This window comes from Hydractinia symbiolongicarpus, chromosome 2, assembly GCF_029227915.1.
Source record: "Hydractinia symbiolongicarpus strain clone_291-10 chromosome 2, HSymV2.1, whole genome shotgun sequence".
NCBI lineage: Eukaryota > Metazoa > Cnidaria > Hydrozoa > Anthoathecata > Hydractiniidae > Hydractinia > Hydractinia symbiolongicarpus.
Window position 1 is genome coordinate 6,747,349 of NC_079876.1, and position 23,075 is coordinate 6,770,423.

The following is a 23,075-nucleotide window of genomic DNA, read 5'->3' on the forward strand; positions in this document are numbered from 1 at the left end:
GACCGAGAAAGACTTGGTAGGAGGTTATAAGGACAGACTTGATACACAGGAAGTTGAGTTTAGATCTAACATAGTCTAGATCAGATTGGAAGAGGGTCATTAATATACCCCGTCCAACCCATGCTAGCATGGAAAGCGGACGAAAGAGTTCAGATGAGCTAAGAAGCAGGTTAATTCTCTGTAGAATTAAAGATGTTATCCGGATAAGAAGATTGAATTGTTTGGGGCACTTGGAAAGAATGGAGGAGGATAATTGGGTAAGAAAGTGTAGAGACTTGATAGTTCCTGGGGCAAAGCCCAGAGGCAGACCGAGAAAGACTTGGTAGGAGGTTATAAGGACAGACTTGATACACAGGAAGTTGAGTTTAGATCTAACATAGTCTAGATCAGATTGGAAGAGGGTCATTAATATACCCCGTCCAACCCATGCTAGCATGGAAAGCGGACGTTAAGCCGAGAATGATGAATGATGATGATGATAACTTCAAACCAGACATACTGTGTAGTTTAAGGTGAGTTTTAGCTTTACTTTACTCCACATACTTGCAGTTCTTGTTTAACAAAACCTTCTGTGAGTGTTTGACCGTGAAAAATGTTGTTTTTCCTCAATCAAGTGGTACCACCCACGTGACATTCTGACCGGGAGAATGCCTTTTTTGCCCTGGCAAGCTCTCACAACACAACATATAATTGATTTCTGCCTTCACACCATGCACGTAGCCAGAATATAGAATTTTGTATTTGGAGTTTTGCAGCTTAGCTAACCAGCTATTTACATTAAAAATTCATTATCACTAACTCTAGCTTGCTACTACACAACACACAACATGGCACATTGCCATGGGCAATGGGAGATGGCACACTGCGGGCCGTTTGATGTTGCCTGGCTTGTAAACAATAGGTTTTAACATTAGATTACTGAATTTAATCTTTCAACAAAACAAATTTGCACAAACCAAGATTCACACAAAAAACAGCGGCAAAACAAAAGCAGAAGGACCACACGATATTTTTGATGTAAAAGATATTCGTTTTTCTCAGAGGGCGAGGGTTAAGCGAGGCAATTGCCTCGTTTTTTTAGATGTTTTTATAAGAGCATTTTATTTCCCAAGCCTGCAAAAAACTCACGAGTCTTTTTTTAGCACATCCTAACTTAATCAATGTATAAAGGGTTGCGAAGCAGAAGAAGACATTTTTTTATCAGTATACAGATCTCTAAGGTTTCTTTTTACAGTAGGGGTTGAGATTCTGTTCCATATCAGCTATAAAAACATCCTTGTGCCCAGGTTTTATTGCCTACACGGCGTAGCGCTTACTTGACGGCTAAAAGAAAGAAGTTTTTTCGCCGCCGCCCTCGATGTCAAAATGCAAAAGCCCCTGGGGACGAGGTTGTTTTAAAGAATCGTGAATCTTAGCGAAATTTCCTTCGTTGCGCAGGAAAGAAGGAAATGAAGTTTCTTTCCGTTTCCGCAGGAGGAAACTTCAAATCTCCTTTAAAAAGAGCGTTTTTAAACTTGTGAGACCTCGGTTTGTTGGGACAGCATCAAAGACAGTCTTTTTTATTATTTATTTAACTAAAATATATTTTTCTTTCATGTGTCCATAGCAACATGCACGTTCAGACGATGAAGAGAAGGAGGGCAACTAGTCAAGTTATTCAAACGACGCACAACGCTACACAGAACTATCTTATAGCTAATCTATGTATAAACAAGTTTAAGGAACCCGTGCACGATTGGGTAGCAGTACTGCATGGATCGTGTGGATGTTCCATCACAGATATCTGTTTTTGGTTTCGCTCCCGGCTTTAACATCAGTTTCTTGTAAAAATTATAATGTAAAGATATGAGTTGTCAAAGAAAATAACGGTTAGAAATTAACAGAATGCAAGCGTTCTGACGTGAAGTGAAATTTGCAAATATAAAGCCATGCGTGCTATCTAACCAATCCATAAATTCCAAATACCAACAAATACGGATGTTTTTATTTATTCTGTCCGAATAAGGAATAGGAAAGAAAACGTATTTGCTTTCAGCAAGTGAAGACGGCATCATTGTAAAAAATGTTTATAAAAAGCATTACACGAGAAGTTTTCCCTACATAATTGCTTTTTTCCGTTTTCAGTGTTTTTGATTTTTTAACAATTTAAGTATTTAATTTTTGAACTATTACTCTGGGCGCTCATTTGAACTGAACGATAATTTGGTCACTGAGTACTTCTTATTTGGGGAAAGCATTAATATACAGAGATATTTGAAAAAATATAACATTGTTCACACATTTTTCTATCAAATTAGCAAAAAAACAGCACCCTCGTTCCTGGGTTATTTTTGCCTTCTTGATATAAGAGATTCTCATATTTAAAAGACAAAAAAAACTGGGAACGAGGGTGCAGCGCGCACATTACACACGAAGCATCATGGCTGACTTGCATAACTTCTTCGAATTTGATAAATTAAACATTTGTTTTAAGTTTGATATTTTTGTTATGTTTTCATTAGATAAGGCCAACAACATCAAACTACACGTGTTCTTTTGACAGTTATCATTCAATAACAATAAAAATTACCTGCTATTGTTCTTTCGCCAAGCTAAGTTAAATTACAAATCAATGAAAGGTACAAGAATAAGAAGTTTTAAACGTCTTCTTTACGCCAGTGGGAAAATCTAAAGTTCTTCACATTTTTTGTTGAAGAATATTTCTATACTTAAAGTTTTCATTACTATCGCCATTGTTTTGCGTATGTATTGGTTGCGTAATCTAAAAAATAAATGGCATAGATTTATGTTAGTGAGACTAGAAATTAAAAAAAATTCGAACTGTAATTCGAACTCGCAGGGGACCGAAAAAAAAGTTCGAAATAGGGAAAGTTCGAATTAGGGAAAGCTTATACCTCCTCCTCAATTTCTTGAGGTCATAAGCAGAACTGGACTAAAAGTGAAAAGTGTACAAATGACTAACTTTTTAAAAGAGTTTTTTTGTACGAAATATTTTTGCTCGCTTAAATGGCGGATGGATTTCGCTTGTGCTCAGGCACACTTCACTCGATGGTTTAGCTCCGCAATCTATATATAATGGGTTGCGGGGTGGGAACATATGTGAAATATAGCTTATCTTGAACCTTTTTATGCGCTTGAAAGAATTATGAAAGAGTTTAATAAACTAAAGAATCTTCTTTTAAACATAAACACGTCAAAAAATTTATGGTAATAAAAAAATGTATAAAATATAACAGAAAAAAATACTTTTAAAAAATGCCTGGTGTAGTTTATACTTAAATTGAACTTTGAAATATGAGCATTCATCTTGACTTCAGGATTAAGTTCACCTCTAGTGATAGTGATGGTGATGTAGATGAGGGCGAAAATATTCCGGAAGATATCGTAGCCGAAATACAAGATGATGAAGAAATTAGCGTCGAACAAAATAAAGTGCGTATTTCCTTGATTCTTTCCTTTTTAATTTGTGGCGTTAAATGGCGGTAAGGCAAAATTTCGCTTGCCAACAAGATATACTTTGACTGTAAGTAATCGATTTTTTCTTAACTTGAAATTACGCGGTTATAAACTTTTGCGAAAAACAGGGTGATAACTACCTTCTCAAGTGCCTCATGAGTTTTTTCTTAGTTGTGTCCCTCGAAGTGTCAATTACTCAGTAAAGTACCACGATTCATCGAGAAATCGCGACTGTACTTTCACTTTTTCGTGCTGTGCGTTTCGTATTCGTTAAATATTTAACACTTATACTGGAATGCGTATTCTTTAATGTTTTAATAGAGTTGCTCGATAAACCAACCAGACCAAAGAACAAGACTTGTTATGCTTTTTGACATCGAAATATAAAATTCCTAACATATCCCGGGAATGAGGTTATCAGCTTCTACTTAAACTTTTGTGAAGTAAAACCATGTCTCGATAAGTAATTACTGCCAACTCTTGCCATACTCCACAAAATACTGTCTTTTCTTATGTAATTTACAGGGTTATTGTTTATTAATTTATTTTAAGCAAAGGGTGGTACGTTTACTGTCCCTCTCCCCCATCACATAATGGTAACGCCGAGACAAAACAACAACATTTGGCTGAAGCAACAATTATTGTACATGATTCTCCTATATATACTTTTAAGCTCACATATAATAATAATACTATCGTACATAAAGTTTGTCTCGTTTAACCCGACAGAAACAACAAATAACATTTATACACCTAAAAAGTTTATTTGGAGTGCATTTCCACTACAAGCTGTCGTTTAATACGCAAATAGAGTCAAGAATCACGGTTATGAAGTTTCTAGCAAGCTCATATGTGGAAATCCACCCACCCAAAAAGATACGTAACTTACGTACTCTTGACAAAAGAACGTTTTGAACGATAAATTAATAGAAATAAAATCACCTTTCAGAGGAAAATAATAAACGAAATACAGAAAGAAAAGCAATAGCTGAGAATTTGTAATATACACCCTATTCGAGTCAACACTTCTCTAAAAGAATTACGTACCGATTTACCCTATTATTCCCGCATTCTATCAAACCTTTACCGTATCTACGTCCTTCAATATTTCCAGCATATAGTAGTGTGAGTATCATTTTACGACAATTTCATATGATTTGTCCCATTTTATTCGTACTTATGCTTTTTTATACATCAAAATTCTGTGGCTTTTATAAAATAATAGTTACCTGATTTTCATGGTTAAGAAAACAATCCCGCCTCTCTATTAAAACCGCCAATTATTTTTAAGGCTGAAACGCTAATCTCGCCGCAGAAATAATAGAGTAAATGCGATATATCTAAACAGATACATATATATATAGTCTTTTATAAATATAGTCGTCAAGTCAAGCAGTACATGCATGGAAACCTGTGTAGTGAAAAAACAAGGCAATTGTTTTAAAAGGCCTGTAAACGGGTATCACTAAAAGTTCAAAAGAATGCTTTGACTTATAGTAGGTGCTTTTAATGTTAATCTGAAATTATCTCGAGTAGTCTCTCTATATATACAAAGAAAGAAGGTTGGAAACAAAAACATTTGATAATAAATCATTTTCTTTCCCAGCGTCCGTAAGATTGCGAGTAGGCTTGCGAATCTAGCGAATATCCAGATAGAAAAAGATTGATTCAATAACAACAAAAAAGTTTTAACGGTCACAAAAAAGATGCTCCTTTGATTGGTCGGTTTGATTACAAACGTTACCAACAGTTTCTAACAAATTTGCACTTGTGGTCATCTTTTAGAAGAACAATCTTTATATGCACAACACGATACAGCTAAAAATCAGCAAACTCTTTGGCACACTTTTCCGTGCTAGATATGCGTAGAGCTTCCTCTTCGTAATCATCGAAATTACTTGGATCGCCAGGACCTTTACAACGCGGGATAAACGGAGCTTCAACCTAGAAATGATAAAAATATCCAATTGATCGTTAAGCGCACTTGAACTCGTCACACTTAGGTGGGGTATTCACATAGCAAAATCTAATTCTACTTTTGACTTAATCAAGTTATTTCGCTTAGAATAACTCCGGTTTTCTGTTGTGCACTTAAAAGGAACACACCTTTCCCGAGTTTGTTTTGATGGACTGCTCCTATTTCTCAATTTTGTCCAACAAAAATGTGATTTTAAAATCCTCACTTGAAACATGATAGAATGTAACATTTTCAGAGCCATACAGCAAACAAACAACCTGTTACAACAGTTTTCTCAATTTTGTACTAATTGACCTCTGTTTGAAACAGAAGCTCATTAGCACAAATCAAAAATTAAGAAGACTTTGACCGTGATATTAAAACCAACCAAAACAGCATTTTCACATGTCGGATTAAGTTGAAAATTTATACACACACCAATTCAATTTTTCTGAATATGATCTTAAAGTCAAACATCAAAATTCTAAAAATTTTAAAGACATGCAATTCGGGAAACGTGTATTGATCAAACTCTCCTTCGCATTGGGTTTAAGAACAACAAACATTCCTAAAAACTGATTAGCTAATAATTAGCAGCATAACCAATCAAGTTGGAGTATTTTGCTGTGTTTAGTTCTAATATAGTACTACGTACCCTTTTCTGATAAATAGCTATCCAGTCGGTCGAGGAAAACCACCGGTGATTCTTAATATCAGAGACGCCATTCTTTAAATTGCCAAAACGTTTCGTTAAATCTACTTGCAACAGACTCTTTAAAATGTCTTTTAGGTCTTGACTAAAATGAGATGGACATCGCATCTGAAATTGAAATATATTACATGTACATTAACGCAAATTGTAGGAAAACGTAAAGGTAAAGCTGTATTTAAAAATTATTCCAGTAGTTTTGACATTTTTTAGAAGAGTTCTAGTTGTGAAAAACAGGAATTTCAACGAGGAAAAAACCCGCTCCCAGCTTTTCAAATTTAGTTACAAAAGAGGGTTAACCACACAGTTTACTTAAATGTACCAGCAAAAAAACCTGGCATTTAAGTTCAAAATAACAATAATTATTACTTTTCCTGAAACAATCTTTTCATATATCTGGATTGGTTGATCTGCAAAGAATGGTGGGTAACCAGCAGCCATTTCGTAGATCAATACACCAAGTGCCCACCAATCAACAGCTTTGTTATACCCCTAAAACAAATCAAGCAATTAAGGTTACAACAAAGCAAGCATTTAAACTTTCATTTTTAGGGTTAGTACATAGGGATCACAGGGGTTCAGCTAAAAACACAAAAATGCAACAAATTATCCTACAGAATGTTTTACTTTTCACGTCCTAATTTTTCACGCCTAAAATTTAAGTATCCTTTTTAATTTGTCGCAACCTTTGATTATTTGTGCAGGTTACGTTAAAGAATTTCTTTTAATTCATGATTGGAAAAATCATAGAACTTACAAGACTAAGGTACTTTTCTAGCAACAATTGGTGGTAAAGAGGCTTATTTCGCACATACTTTTAAAAATGATGGGATTTAAGGTATGTATATCTGAAAAGATATTTTAATAATACTAGTCGGTGATCCATGATAAATTGACAGGTTTGCCCATCCTTTATTTCAACAATTTGTGTGTCACACTACTGTGGTTACCATTTAGCATGACATACAGACGTTTACGGGTATTATAATTTTAATAGTATAAGACAAAAAATATTTGCTTTCTTTACCTTACTCAGGATAATTTCAGGTGCTAAATATTCAGGTGTTCCACATAAAGTCCAAGTTCTTCCTTTAACTCTTTTTCCGAAACCAAAGTCTGTCACCTAAAAAATAGCTTAAGTTGATACAATGATGACAAAAGAAACAAGAAGCCCTGGGGGCTCTAAGAATTTCCGCGCGCTACCAAAATATTTGATGAAAACCTGCTAATTCGTTGTGTTATTGTGCCAAACATTCGAAGGGGTTTGGTGCATGAACCTCTGAAGATAAAGCCCATCAGTGACATTATATCTTACAACAAACGCAAACAAAACGAAACGTGTCATAATAAACTCACATTTTAAAAGAAATTGCTAACAAAAAATACAGCCTATCATTCATGGTTGAAATTCTTGCGATTGAGACGTTTATGGTCTTAAACGGCATTAGTTGACAAAAAATCAAAATTTTGATGTAACCATCATTTTCAGCATACTTTTTTTATTAACTGTGTCAATTTTTGTCGAAAATAAAGCAGTTTTAATTTTTGGATAAATATTGGGCTGAAATGACATTTAGGTGACAAAAAATCAAACTTTTGTACCATCATCATTTTCAGCATACTTTATTTGTTAACCGTGCCAGATTTAGCCGAAAATGAAGTGGTTTTAATTTTTGGACCAATTTTGGTCTAAAATGGCATTTAGGTGACAAAAATCAAAATTTTGATGTCACCATTATGTTCAGCATACTTTTTTTGTTAACTTTGCCAATTTTTGTTGAAAATGAAGTAGTTTTAATTTTTGGACCAATTTTGGCCTAAAATGGCATTTAGGTGACAAAAATCAAAATTTTGATGTCACCATTATGTATACTTTTTTTGTTAACTTTGCCATTTTTTGTTGAAAATGAAGTAGTTTTAATTTTTGGACCAATTTTGGCCTAAAATGACATTTAAGGTGGCAAAAAACCGAAATTTTGATGTCACCATCATGTTCACCATACTTTTTTTGTTAATTGTGCCAAAATTTGTCAAAAATAAAGTAGTTTTAATTTTTCGACCAATTTTGGCCTAAAATGACATTCAGGTAACAGGAAATCAAAATTTTGATGTCACCATTATGTTCAGCATACTTTATTTGTTAACTGTTCCAAATTTTGTTGAAAATAAAGTAGTTCTAATTTTTGGACCAATTTTGGCCTAAAATGACATTTAGGTGACAAAACTCAAAATTATTATGTGACCATTATGTTCAGCATACTTTTTTTGTTAACTGTGCCAAATTTTGTCGAAAACAAATACCAATTTTGGCCTGAAGCGTCAATACTAGACTTCCCAGTAGTTAAGGAGCTTGGGTACGAAGTTTACATCTGTGACGGACCAACGTGAAATCCCAGGGTCGATTTTTTCTCAAAAAATGCTCCGAAAGAAAAAAAACGACGGTTTTAAAGAATTTCCTACGCCTTCGGGCGCGGAAATTCAAAAATTCGATTCGATTCGTTTTAGATTGCTTAGATTGGATTTGAATCAGCTTACCTTTATATAACCTTTTTCATCAATAAGTAAATTCTCTGGCTTCAAATCTCTAGAAATAACAGGGGGGAGTATATTGAAACTGATACAAAATTAATGAAATGCACATATTTCTGCAACAATAGGTACTTTGGGTTAAAGATGTACGAAATAGCAATGCAGGGAATATAAACAGTGGACGATTTTCATGGAATTTTCTGATGGCTAACAACTGGTTTAATATAATAAAAAAAAAACACACATGGTAAAGAAAAATAAGATTTTAATTACCTGTATATTAGATCTAAAGAGTGCAGATATTCAAATGCCAAAACGATTTGGGCAGCATAGAATCTGGAATGCGGTTCACTAAAAAATGCATTTGTGTAATTTACTCAAAAGAACCTTATCCGTAAAACAGGAGAAAGGAGAATTATTATGACATTAATTTTTTGTGAAAATTCTATCATTCAGGTACAGTTGTTTTACTTTGTTAATTTTTATTTTTTATTACTCTACAGCAGCAAAACAATTTCAACCTTTTTAACCAGTTGGAATTCAGTTATTTTGAATTACATACCTAAATCTGCCAATACGTCTAAGATGAGAAAACATTTCACCACCAGGTACGAACTCTAAGACCATATATAAATTTGAATTGTCCTAAAAAAATTACAAACCTTAACAGTTGCATCTTAAAACTGAAAATTTTAAAGAAAAAGCATCCGATTTGCAAGACCCAGAATAGCCCAAGCAATTAAATTTCTCCCTCATGCTTACTGCTGAACCTATATTTTTATCAGTGGTCCGTGGTTGTCGCTATTAGTCAATCCCTCAAAAAATCTGACTATATCCTTTTTATTTTAATTTATTATATGTTGACAAAAAAATTGCTGAAAATATGTGAAATACTATTTGTAGACGTAATATTTGCCTGCTTCACATCAGGAAATTTTTGTTCCTTAACAGGAATTCATATTTTGCTTTGTGATCATCTACACCCATACACAAGCTTGTGCACATTACATTAAACTTAACGTATTCAAATTTTTGCTGAAGTGAAACAAGAATTTAGTAATGTGTTCTAAATGATGATGATGATGATGTGTTCTGGTATTTTGCTCGGCAAATAGAGTGCCAATGTAAAATAGGAGAGCTGGATGTACATAAAAACATACCTTGAAGTGCCAATCAAGTTTAACTAAAAATGGAAATTCTATAGCTTGCAAAATTCTTTTCTCATTAAGAGTGTGTTCAACTTGTTTTAACTTGACAACCTATAACAAGAGAAAGCATAATACTTATGAAAAAAAATTGCTGACCGTAGATTTTTTTCACAAAGCTTAATTTAAATAGGTCATATCCTCAGTTTGTCAAAGTACGCAAACGTAAGTGGTATTTTTTATGTCAATGTTTAATTCCGCATGCTGATGTGAATTACTATATAATACCTTTTGCTTATCTAAAATTTTCATTGCATAAAACTTCCCATTATCACGATGCCGCACCAGCATAACTCGTCCAAAGGAACCAGTACCAAGCGTCTTTATTCTTTCAAATTCATCAAGACCAGCAGTATTCTAAAATAATAACATTGTTTTTATAGTTTGCAGGTTTCAATGAGGAACTGTGCCACACGCAATGTTACTTCTGTTCGCAACTGATTTTGTGAGGGATTGTGAACAAAGTATTGACAGTTGTCATTTAAAAAATACATATATTTAAATACCCCCCCTCAACCTCCCCTTTTGCCCATACCTTAAAGCCACTTTTGACTTTTCAATTCTTGTCACAAAAACAGTATTAAACCGTGGAAGGGATAAAAATGTTTTGTGATGATTCCTGTCAATCAATTTAACCAATTTTGTTCCTTTATAACAAAAATACCTATCACTATATTTTATTCAAACACCATAAAAATGGCACTGCTTAAATCTAAATATCTTCTTTGTTTGAATAAATATTGCTGTATTGAAAGCTGCTGAATGAGAGGTCCTAAGAAGGTTTTAGACATAAAAGGTGATTTGCAGGGCTTCAAATCCCACTTGAGTCTGACTCGCACAAGGTATGGTCACACGAGTCCAATTGGACTTGCTTTATGTATGTAGAAAATCGTGTAGTAAAATATGTACATAAATTTGATAATTCTTTTAATTTAAGAGATCACAATAGTTATTCATAATATAAAAAATAAATAAATAATTAAATATAAAGAAGGGAAGACATGCCACTAATAATGTTGTTTCTTTAATGTTAAACCTAAAGTCATCTCTGGTTTTATGTGCATAATTTTATGTTTATTATGTATAAGTTTTTTTAGCATAAATGAAAACGAAATTGTAATAGTTATATCACTGAATGTCTGTAACAACGATGTGCAGAAAATTCTCTCATGTTTTTATAATTTTATTATCCATTTTTATCTTAGCAATCAGTGTGTGCATAATAAAATGAGTGGCAGTAATGTGGAAGAAAATCGATTCAAAATGTTTAATGTGATTACAAAGATACAAAAAGATTAGAACGCAAAAGAAAGAAATATCTCTAGGATTGTGTTTTAGAGAGAAAAAATATTAAATTGCGTATATGAAGTTAGGAACATGTGATTGCGTATGCTGTTGTGTTATAGCATATGCGTCCTATCCAGTTTTTGATTAGCAAGCATGAATCTGAATTTTGAAAAATAGATTTTGAGCATAAGTAAAATAATAAAACTAAAAAAATTAGACTTTTAAGACTCAAATGTCAATATTAAAAAGTTGCTTACTTTGTGCGTTTTTACTTTTCAATTTATTCCTTCGTACAGTATTGAAATAATCTCAAGCATTGTTATTTTTAAATGTTGTTGAAATGGAGAACGATTTCTGTTTATTCTCCTTCATGTACATTTTCTCTGTAATGGTAATTATTCAGACTGCTGTTTCTCTGGTCATTCTGTATACGCTGCTGGTTCTCTTGTCGTTTTGTGTAGACTGGTAGAGTAGTGTGAAAATGTTTGTTAACATTGTAGTTCGTGTTTTTTTCATGTTATGCACGAACCACGGATAGCCCACAATGCTTATTTTTTTTAACAATTGTGAATTTCATGATCATGTTGCGTGGACTACATGAACAAAAATTAAACATTACACTGTGGGGTGCACGACAGATCACTATGTAACAGATTTTAATCCTTCGTAAATCAAGTGGCATCAAAAAAGCATTAGGGGACCCCAACTTAACTAGTTGTTCTACGGGCGAAGTCAAGAGTAACTTACGGTCGATTGGTCAGCGAAATAAAAATAATTAAAAAAAAACAGAGGAGGGTGTTAGACAAGCATATTTTTCGGGGCATTTGTGCAACACGCATGCATTCAAATTTGTTTGTTGCAAAGGAAAAACACTAATAATTTATCTACCTATAAAAATGTAACTAGCTTTCAATGTGAAAAGATACAAATACTTGCATGCTTAAAAATTTATGCAGCAAGAATTATTCTTGTGCTGTTTTGGAAGTTGTACAGGAAGAATTATTCTTTTGCTGTTTTGATACAGAACATACTTGCACGTCTTGAAATATACAAGTTATTCTTCCCCCACGATAATAAAAAAAACTGAAAAGTTATTGTGATAAAAAAAGTGTTCTTTTAATGTTTTTTTAGCGCAGCCTTATAAGAAATCTAAATTAAAGTGCAAAATATTTCTACAGACTATAGTTTGGTTGGCAATGTTTAAAATTATTCATTTAAAATTCATAACGAAGGAGGGTGTAACGAGAAGTGTATTTTACCTTGTTTTTATTATTTTTCCTAAATGGCTTCGAAAATTTTTTTTGTAGTAATCAATTTTAGCTAGCGTAATTTTAATATATTAATCATAACGAAGGAGGGTGTTACGACAATAATAATTATATATATTGTTTTTCGCTTATAACTATTTTAGCAAAAGTAGCTAATTTTTGTTATATAATCTATAAATCACATAAAAATTTCAACTTTTATTTAACCACGTAAATATTTTTGTGATTACAAAATTAGCGCATTACTTTTCATTTTCTTGAACAGAATTCTTTTGTCAACAAAAAAATCAGCAAAACAATGAGATGTGTTTGACGAGCGTATTTTTATTAAAGTTCTAAAAATTAAAATTGCCAGTGTGATGTCTCGCACGCCTCAGGACCTGTGTGGAGAGCTATGTACAAAATAGAAAATCAACAGTTTGATTTTCCATGTTAAAATGAAAATTATTTGCAGATAACAACAGGTTTTATCTACAATTAAATCCATATGTTTGTTCTGCGTGCAAGTACAGTTTTGCAGACTTGCTTCATCAGTGATCCGGCGGCGTTCACCTCTGCATTATTTAAGAACCAGATGGCTGGATTTCTTGTGTAAGACCTGGTTACCAACAATGAAGAGGCCAATCATTAGGTATTTATGTCTACGTAGTTCTTTTAACTAAGTCAGGAGTCGTTGAATTAGCTAGGATGGTCAGGTTGGCTATGAACAAGCTTGCTCGTGGATTAAAAGTACTAGAACTATTCAATAATTCTGAGATCTAAACAAATGGAAGTGTCCGACCAAGACGAAACTCTATTAAAAGTCTCCAAAAATTATTTTGAGGGCAGCCTTCCAGTAAGTTTTTTAGGAATCGCACGCCTACTATCTTTCATTGCAACCCTAAATAGAACTCAGTTGTGTGATGTTTGTCGCATGCCATCGCAACTTTAGGAGTGTGACCTACCGGACGCCAGTCATTTTACTCATGACCAGGCCTGAAATGCCTAGCAAAAACTAAAAATATGCTTCGTTAAACTCGATAAAACCTGAAACAAATTAAATTAAATTACACTGGCTGTAGAAATTATGGAGCTTTCGAAAATTATTGTGGGACACATAATTCTTTGTGGAGATAATAATATTAGCATAGTAGTCACATAGAATATTTGAATGTTTCTTATACATAAAGACCACGACTTTGTTGTGGTTTGTGTGCACCACGCTTGTTACACGAACACGATGTTAACAAACCTTTTCACAGTACTGCAGTTACCTATTTTAGTCATTACAGCTTTTTAGACTTATTGGACTTGCCCAAAATAGGTTCTGACTTCAAGCTTTTCAGAAGCAAACACATTACAAAACTTTCTCACTTAGTTTCATTCAAAACTTCATTAAATGTATATGTATAACTGAAATGCACCAACGAAAAGGATGTATTTTCTCTGCCATGAGTGTAAAATAATCAAACAAAAAGTGAGAATTAAATGAAAACACAACAAACAAAAGGAAAAGGAATGGTTGCACAACCTAACCTTTACTATCACAAAAAAACAGAGAAAGAAGTGACAAGAAAATATTTCATTTGATTCCCCAAAGTGAAGTAAGTAAAGTGATTAGCAAAACTGGTATTCTGATTCATAAATTGACGGCCTGCTAATTTAAACCGTTATCTACCTAATGACAACCATTGCAAAATAAGGAGCATAGAAAAGAACCAAAAAAATTCTTACGTGTGAAGGACTGTCCCATTTCTTTTTAAAATCCTCTTGTGCTTGACTTAAGAATGCTTTCACTAAAACAAAAAAGGCAAAGTTAATTTAGAAATATATACAGGACAAAAGACAAGGAGTATGTCAAAATTATACCACCATCATCATCATCATCATTATCATTCTCCGTCCGTTTTCCATGCTAACATGGGTTGAACGGGGGTATATTAATGACCCTCTTCCAATCTGATCTAGACTGTGTTAGATCTAAACTCAACTTCCTGTGTATTAAGTCTGTCCTTATAACCTCCTACCAAGTCTTTCTCACTCTACCTCTGGGCTTTGCCCCAGGAACTATCAAGTCTCTACACTTTCTTACCTAATTATCCCCCTCCATTCTTTCCAAGTGTCCCAGCAAGCAAAAACAAACAAGCAAAAAATGGTTTAAAGGTAGTATCATTTCTTCAAGATTTACAAAAGAAATTTACAATATGTTGTGAGTATTTAAACACATTTCTTCTAATTAAAACTTATGCTGTTTACAACTGATTACAGGATTTTCAATTTTTTCCAACAAGCATTCGTTTGACCTTTGTGATGGTTGTAACAGCCTTCGGTCTTTGTTTTTTTAACATGCTCACGCATTCTGACAATGATGTAAATCCATCCTTGTAACATAAATTTTGTCTATTGTTTGAATTTTTAATATCAGTTCATTTTTTATCTAACAATGATGTAAATCCAAAATCATAAAAAATCATAAAATAGTACTAGAAACTTCGCTGCTAAGTGGTCTTCTGTCTTCAGAATGCATGATTTCGTATGCAAACCTCCATATTTATATACCTAAAATTTTTTATTTAATTTTTTTAGTGGTGGGTTGTTTTTTTAATGATTCAATTCTACATTTTTTGGCCAGGTAAGCCTTGATCTTCTCATTATCAGTTATCTAACTAATACAGCTGCATGTGACACTGAGTTTATATCAACAGAAGTATCACCACAGTATCAATCTAGTTGGACAGGATCAAACTAACTGTAAGTGTTATATTTCAATTTAACAAGCCTTGTTACTTAAGCGCATGTGATCACAATTACACAGCTCCTCACACATGAAACAGAATTGGACGTTATTTTTTAGGTATTATTTACACCTATAAAAGCCATTTTGTTTTAGTTTTGTGAAGTATTTAAATAGTACAGTGAGTTGCCAGAATATTCTAACATGAAAAATGAAAAAAACTGTTGTACACCCTCCTCGTTTTCTCGAAATACACAAACTAATAACTTATACTGCAAGACTAAATTGCTAGAATAATTTGCTGCGTAGGGAAACTACATGCAAAGAACAAGGCTATGTTTGCTGTAACATTATCCTTCCTTGTGTTCTTTTATTTACTCTCTATACTTTATTTGCATGTTACTCAGATTTTCTGTGAGGCAAATGTTAACAATGCTAAAAGGTTTAATATTTGTCCATTTTTTATTATTCAAAAAAGATAACTTGCTGCAAGTCTTTATTCTTTCTGTCTTGGAGGAGATTCTTTTAAATTTTAGTATGGTAAGATTGTGAGGGAAAAGCAAAAAAATACTACCATATATGTAGGTTCATGCCAAAATATTAAATCCTAAAATAAAGATTTGCTTAATTATTTCAAACATGTTTTTAATTTCAAATATAGTTAAAAGTGATTAAGTCATTGTGATTTCAATTCATAAATAAAGATTATTATCCCCTTATCAGATCTTCAATTTGTCAAAGTAGACTGTTGATGCTGTTTAAAATAATTAATAAAATTGATTTAAATGTGTTTCCTTTCAAGCCCATAGGGGAGCTACACCACATGCACCACAAGTTTTACATATGTAGGAAAACGAATGCTAGTTTTGTGAGGAGGATGACCGAGAAAGACTTATAAGGACAGACAGGTTATAAGGACAGAGGAAGTTGAGTTTAGATCTGACACTGTCTAGATCAGATTGGAAAGGGTCATTAATATACCCCTTCTAACCCATGCTAGCATGGAAAACGGACGTTAAGCCGAGAATGATGATGATGATGATGATGTGTAGACCAAATAAATATTACACCATAAATACTACACTTGAACTTATAGACACCCAACTCCTTACATAAAAATGGATAGACATATTTTTGTCAAATCATTTTATTAGATTTTAGCTGGACAAGCAGTGAATCACACACCTTCTTATGTCCATCTGATCTTAAAAAAAAAACAACAACGTAAATTTAAAGTGAATTTTACATGTAACATAAGGCCATATGCACAGAATTATTTTAACACATACCTGCCAAAAAATCTTATAAAATGGTCAAATTTATTGGTAGAACGGGTAGTATAGTTTTAAGTATTGTGGTGACAATAATACTATAGGAATCTCCAAAATTCTAACCAACTAGAACAGCCAACAGCCAAAGGACACTCACATAGCAATTTTTTAGTGTCATTTATACGCTAATAGGTGGGCAGTATCTATGACACCAAAAATTAGATCATCATAACATTAAATTTCTAAAATAGACTTTTTTTAATTGCAGTAGTTATTAAGGAATTTTACGCAAGTTGTCACCAAAACTAAGGGATTCTAACTCAGGTGTCCCGCAGAAAGTACAAGAGTTATAACCACTACACTACGACACCACAAACCAAGCTATTTGGTATCATGCTATAATTTTACTAATTTCTGAATCATACCAACTCTGGAGAAAGACTAGGGTCAAAAATTTAGTTATAACTGAAAAGAAACATATTAATGTGCTAAGATGGGTAATAAATCTCTTAAAAGAGACTCTGCTTTTGCCACTTTTTGCATGCTACATTTAAATGCAGGTCTAAGGTTTCTGAAAACATGTGATTAGTTTCCTCTTTTGACATCAAAGTTATTAAATATATACTGTCAACATAATTAGATAGAAAATTAAGTGAAGTGGTAGTAGGTGTCTTTGTATTTTTGTTTAAATCAAAACCATGTAGGCACACGCGTGTATGCTAGCCCTGCACTTCATTGTGCCTCAATTTTAGTTGTATTAATTTGTATCTGTAATAAAGAGAACATAGGAATAAATATACGAGTTACATTCTGATAAAGAATCACCACCCACTAAATGTCCTTATTAACAAAACCTGTTTGTGCATGAGAACTGCGATGCTTAAGATCAAACCATGTTGTCAGTAGTAGTGAAAACAAAGTAGGGCCAGAAGTCAGGCGATATATCAACATGAATTAATCTATACCAAACGATTTCCAAGATTTTTGTTTGGATCATTTTGACCAGGGGAATATTTTACGTTACGGACTTGACAATACCCCTCCACCACCACCACCCCAGCTCGCCTCTAAAACACAATTAGGGAAAGTTGTTATTGGCAGTCCCTTTTGAAAATGCAAACTACACACAATTCGTACTTTATAACTGACTTATCGATTAGAAGATGAGGAAGTTACAGGATCATAAAAAATCTGATTTGACCATTAACTTTGTAAGACACATTCAAATTTTTGTAAATGGCATTAAAATGGACATATTGTTCTCAACGTGCATGTGTTTTTTTCAGGCTTTTTAAACTGTAGTAATTGTGGCGTAAAAACATAAGACTGGTAACTTCGGGGAAAAGCCTGCATTCGTTTTAAAATTTAAAAACAAATATACAAGAACTTACTAGGTAAAAAAAATACAGAATTTATTATATATACATACTTAGTCTATCAAAAAAACTGTCTATATTATATATATTTAGTCTATAAAAAAACTGTCTGTGCTAAACACACCGTTACTAGTGGTAGGAGTGTTCTACATTTATACATCATTCACAACAAACAAGGCCATGCATATCCAATCCAATCTTAAATAAGAGCTCTTGCATAAAACAACAAACAATAAAGTAATTATGAAATCGTTATGTTGCTTGTTGGGGTGAATGATTAAAGTTTTAATAGGGGACTTCTGGGAATTTTTTAGTATATATTAACAAAGTCTTAAAAGTTTTGGCATTGGATTTTTTGCCCCATAAGAAATAAAACACTAAAAAACATAAACTAGGGTATATAAAGCAGCTGTAAAATCCATATCGCCAAGCTTCTAAGCAATGCAATGACATCAAAAATGGTTTAAACCCTAAATAAGTTTGAACGAAAAACCAATTCAATATGGCAGAAAAATAGTAACTGAAGTGGGAAAAACAACATCCTTAAAGGTTAAATTTCTGGTTATTGCCAGAACTATATGCGAAATGAATACTTTTTTGTTGTAAGTAACTTGTTTAAGCTTTCCTAGTATGTCTTATTTAAAGGTAACTTAGGATAAATGAGAAGTTTTGAGATTAGCTTGATTTGACGTGGGACAAGCTTTAAAGTTACACAACTCTGTGTGCCTTTTCGTAGTAAGATAAATGCAATTAAAAGTGTTGTTTTAGATTCCGGGAATAATTTAGGTTAGTTATCAAATAAAAAGCAAGAAAATTGGCCTGAACTTAGCCTTGCATAAGCAGAGTTTTTACAAGTTTTAACACTGCTTACACATCGTTTCGTATGAAATATGTGATGGTTACAACGAACCATTATGAAAGAAAAGAAAACGTAAATCTTTGAGCATCCACACACAGTGGCCAAAGTTACAACAAAATAACCTTCACTTTTACGTAGCTAAGCTAACACAATATTAACAAATTATTGTTAGGATCAGGTAATAGACCAACTTTAGTCGTAAGATAGTTGACATTTGTAACTATTTTTATCAATCTCAAATTTTGTGAAGTTTGGTCGTAAACGAGCTAGCTCACCTGCATTCTCTGAATCACCCTTCTTTGGAGCATTTCCCATGCTTATTTAAAAACGCCACCAGGAAAATACAATTTCTAATTATAATAACAAAATAAACTAAGTTTCTATGCAAGTCTGCAGGGCATTTCGTAGAAAGTTGCTTTATAACGCTAAAAGCTGTTCACTCCTTTTCTCAACACACAGCTCCTATCATTCCCGCTGCAAGAAACAAAATGCTTTCATAAAAGTACTGAAGTAGCAAAATAGCGACTTGTTATTGGCTTAGAAAAAAATATAAAAAGCCGATTGGAGAATTATTTCCAGCTGTTCAATATTACGAAAATAGAATTTCACCGGATAAAGTTAATGCCGCAGATGAGCCGTAGCCAAAGTTAGGAAAGGCCCGAATCACACACATCGTGCAGCAAATATGTATATTGTCTGATCGTGTGAACTGATCAGCCGTGTTTACGCTTTTTCAAAAGCATTAACTGTGTCGCTATAACTTGGCTTACTTTACTTGTTTTTGCCTCAGGGCCGTAGCAGACTAGGGGCGGAATCTTTGCTGATCATGGTCAATATATTGAAAAGACTTTGCATGAAGGTAGGGTCACGAAAATGTCTCGAAATTTTAAACAAATAGAGGTGTTGTAATTTTAGCTAGTAATATCAACATGTTTTCGTATCAAACAAAACTGTTAAAAGGGAATAAATGGCAACACGAGGTAGATTAAGGAAAATGTTGATTTTTGTGTCTAACTGAGATTGATACATCACTTTTAGGAGACTTCGTGTCGTGGGGTGAGCAAATAAACTTTTTCACTTCTATGACAGTGCCGCAGAGAAAACAAAACTTTTTAAGTTTGGTTTTTTTTGAGGGGGTGGGGGGGGGGGATAAATTTAGTGACTTCGGCGGCGATCGTCATTTTGTGCGATATTGTAAAAATTAGCACCTCCAGGTTTCCGGAAATCTTTCCATAAAATCGATGTGACCAATTAGCGACGAGGTAACGATATTGTTATTTGTTATGTTCTTTTTTTAAAAAAGACATAATTTTTAAAAACACTCCCGGAGTGACTATATACCACCCCATCATAACCTCACCCAACCCACCTTTTCCCACTCCCTCCCTCCTCTACGACACTGCACAGCGTGCGTGTTGTAGTAAATGACTGATTGATAAGGTGTTAAAAATCCTCTCATTTCGTAAAGAAATGTTAATGGTCGTATCTATGTGTCGCCTTTATGGATAAAATTTTACACGTTTCGGATTTCTTCCGACCTATTATACGCAGCATTTTAATAGTCGGGATATCAGCTCTTCACGGCCAATTCGACGTCAAAAAGGAGGGCAATAATATCAGGCGCCTAAAAGAAAGAAAATCAAGGGGGATGTTCCACCTTAAAATTTTAATCGAAGTAACAACCTTAATGGGCGTGTTAACTTTGACTTCGTGTTCACATAATTAATTTTCTTCGTTGTAGTAAGTAAGCAAGTAAGTAAGGAAAAGTTTTAATGTTCTAATGGGTGTCACACCGACTGTAACTATGTCGCATTACCGCCATAGATATATATATTATATATATACCATTATTTACATTGCGCCGTAAAATGCCTCCATAACTATCACTCCCCTCCCCAGAGGAGACTTCTCAGGTTAATCTCAAAGAGCTCTGGGGACGAAAATGAATAGCCGTGTTGTCTTTTCGTGTGGCAAAATCACAGGTGCTACTTTAAAGAGAGAAAATATTCGCGATTTTTGGTCCGCAAAATATTTTAAAACGCTATTCACGAAAGTTAATTCTCCAAGATTTTATAAATTCTGGAATTTACTTCCTTTTTCCCTTTTATCACTTTTATTCTTATTGTTTGAGATTACGTGTAATAATTCTTAACCAATTGTTGGAAACAATTCAAAATCATGTGGGTTTTTTTTATCGTCAATGACATTTTTGTGTAACTTTACACGATTGAACATAATAACCAACACCTATGCCTATCGCGAAAGTTAGTTCTTGCAAAAACTATTGAAAAGGAAGATTCGCCAAAGTTAATTCTCGCAATAAACATTGAAATGATCATTCGAAAAAGTTAATTCCCGCAAAAATCATTGAAACGATCATTCGCGAAAGTTAATTCTCGAAAAACATTATTGAAACGATCATTCGCGAAAGTTAATTCTTGAAAAACATCATTAAAACGATTATTCGCGAAAGTTAATTCTCGCAAAAAATCAATAAAACGATCATACGCAAAGTTAATTCTCGCAAAAAATAATTGAAACGATAATTCGTGAAAGTTATATCTCGCAAAAAATTTCAAAGGAAAAATATTAACCGCGATATATTTTTACTGATTTAGCAGCGTCTCCTACAAAGTAAATCATAGTATGATATCATGCACAAAATGCGCACTAGTCCATTAGTCAAGTAATATTGATATGCTACAAACTTCTTTTAGTCACCGGTGACATGTTTATTTTACCGTACAAAAGAACACAAACATCCGTAAACATCCCAGAAAAATAGTGGCTACTTTAGTATAAGTTCTTACAAACTTTGCATAGCGAGCAAGAAAAGTTAAGGTCTTTAACTACAAGGTAAAAACGGTTTCAAGACTACCTGATTTAGGTCTAAACGGATACAGATATGTTTTATAGATCTTTCGCATTTATCTCTTCAAACATCTGTTAATGCAGGTAACGGCTGAAAATATCTTAAGAATAACACCAACAACCAACGCAAAATGATATGATAAAAATTTTTGTTATATAACTAAAAATCAAGCCTAGAAGGAAATCACATTTGAATCCAACCTACCCCATTTTTCGTATTCTTTATCCTTTCCCATATTACTGCGTTCGGGTGGAGTTAAGTACGGCTTCTCTTCAGTAGTTACTCCTTTCTGACTCTTTTCTTCTAAGATGATGTTTTTGTTGCTTGCACTATCCTCAACATGAGGAGATGAAACACTACTATAAGAAAAAAAGAGATATTTTGGACGAAAACATCAACCCTTGAAACTGTCTACATGATGACGATGATATTCAGTCATTTTGGGGAAAGACGAACAAGGCGTGCGTACTTTAGGCCGCTGAATTTCTAAGGTCAAAAATATCGATCGTCCGTTCATGACCACCTCCGATCATGACCGTCTCCGATCATGACATCCTCCGTATCATGACCGCCTACGGTTTATGTTGCTAACGACGAATAAAAAATATGTGTCGGAGAAGTGAATGGACAAAAAATCATTGATTTGGTTTCAAATTTTTCTATGAAAAATCTTTTTTGGAAATAAGGTAATTATTTTCGCCTGTTTCCAACACAGTTAGTGATCAGTTCAGGGTGTTTCAAATGTCTAAATTTACTCCTTCGGGGTGTTCTAAATCTCCTCCTTCGCCCACCACACCCAACTTTACAACGATCAATGTATGAAATGGAAAAAATTCTTACGCTGAACATCCAATATCGGCAAATTCAGCTGATAATCAGTAACCAACCAATCTACAACGATTTTTATGTATATTTCTAGAAATAAACAAAATGGTATAAACAACAACCTCGTACTCAGTACTCTCTCTACTATAAGCACAGCGATACAACCATAGATTGTAAATATGCTGTGTTTTATTCAAGAGAATAGCTTGTGAATACTATTTTGTCACGTTCTTGCGTGCTATGCAGAACCTAATAGTCAGAGGTGGAAATAAACGAAGGGAAGAGGCGTAAAATATAATGTATAACTCGGGAGTATCTGGAACAAATGTTTCATATATACATACTGTTTGTAGTTTATTCTATTGAAATATTACTGCAGTGCAATATTAAACTTGTTATTTCCCTCTTCAGACATCTTCTTACATTCTGATATTCTTCTTCAATTTGACTGGGCAAAAATAAATAGGCTGGATGTTTTAAACGAGTTAAATAGTTTGCCCTTGTGAAAGGGTTGTGTTTAAAAGAAGGGATGGGTTTGGAATTTAAACACACGGCTGTATACAAAAGAGGCACTGTATTGTGACACACCACCTTTCGAGAAAGAATCTGAGACGATCGAACAGGCTAGCTAGATTTGTTTTATACTCCCAAATAATATTTGTCATTGTCTAAAACATTGTCCAAATTTGTAAAAACAGTAATTTTGTATCCTGAAATTAGAACATTATTTTTACCAGAAAGAAGGTTA

General features: G+C 33.5%; 1 protein-coding gene across 2 annotated transcripts; it reads right to left on the reverse strand.

Annotated features, from left to right (window-relative positions):
* Positions 1–4,077: 4,077 nt before the first annotated feature.
* Positions 4,078–22,414, reverse strand: LOC130629238 (cAMP-dependent protein kinase catalytic subunit alpha-like). Of its 2 annotated transcripts, XM_057442387.1 has the most exons (12): positions 22,343–22,414; positions 21,707–21,861; positions 14,125–14,186; positions 10,085–10,213; positions 9,812–9,910; positions 9,214–9,296; positions 8,925–9,002; positions 8,658–8,706; positions 7,150–7,245; positions 6,492–6,614; positions 6,069–6,233; positions 4,078–5,400 (listed from the first exon to the last, which is right to left on the reverse strand). In XM_057442387.1, the coding sequence occupies exons 2-12, from the start codon at positions 21,735–21,737 to the stop codon at positions 5,275–5,277; spliced, it is 1,041 nt and encodes a 346-aa protein (XP_057298370.1). In that variant the 5' UTR covers positions 21,738–21,861; positions 22,343–22,414; the 3' UTR covers positions 4,078–5,274. The 2 variants fall into 2 exon arrangements, with proteins under 2 accessions (XP_057298370.1, XP_057298362.1); XM_057442379.1 differs by lacking the exons at positions 21,707–21,861; positions 22,343–22,414 and adding an exon at positions 18,906–19,115.
* Between the last annotated feature and the right edge of the window lie 661 nt (positions 22,415–23,075).

Excerpts from the sequence above, each read along its gene's own strand:
- LOC130629238 (XM_057442379.1), bottom strand. The coding sequence starts at position 18,945 with ATGGGAAATGCTCCAAAGAAGGGTGATTCAGAGAATGCAG. Across the intron at positions 14,187-18,905 it reads GGGTGATTCAGAGAATGCAG|TGAAAGCATTCTTAAGTCAA; the intron begins GTGAGCTAGCTC and ends TTTTTGTTTTAG. Across the intron at positions 6,234-6,491 it reads AAAAGATTGTTTCAGGAAAA|ATGCGATGTCCATCTCATTT; the intron begins GTAATAATTATT and ends TTTCAATTTCAG.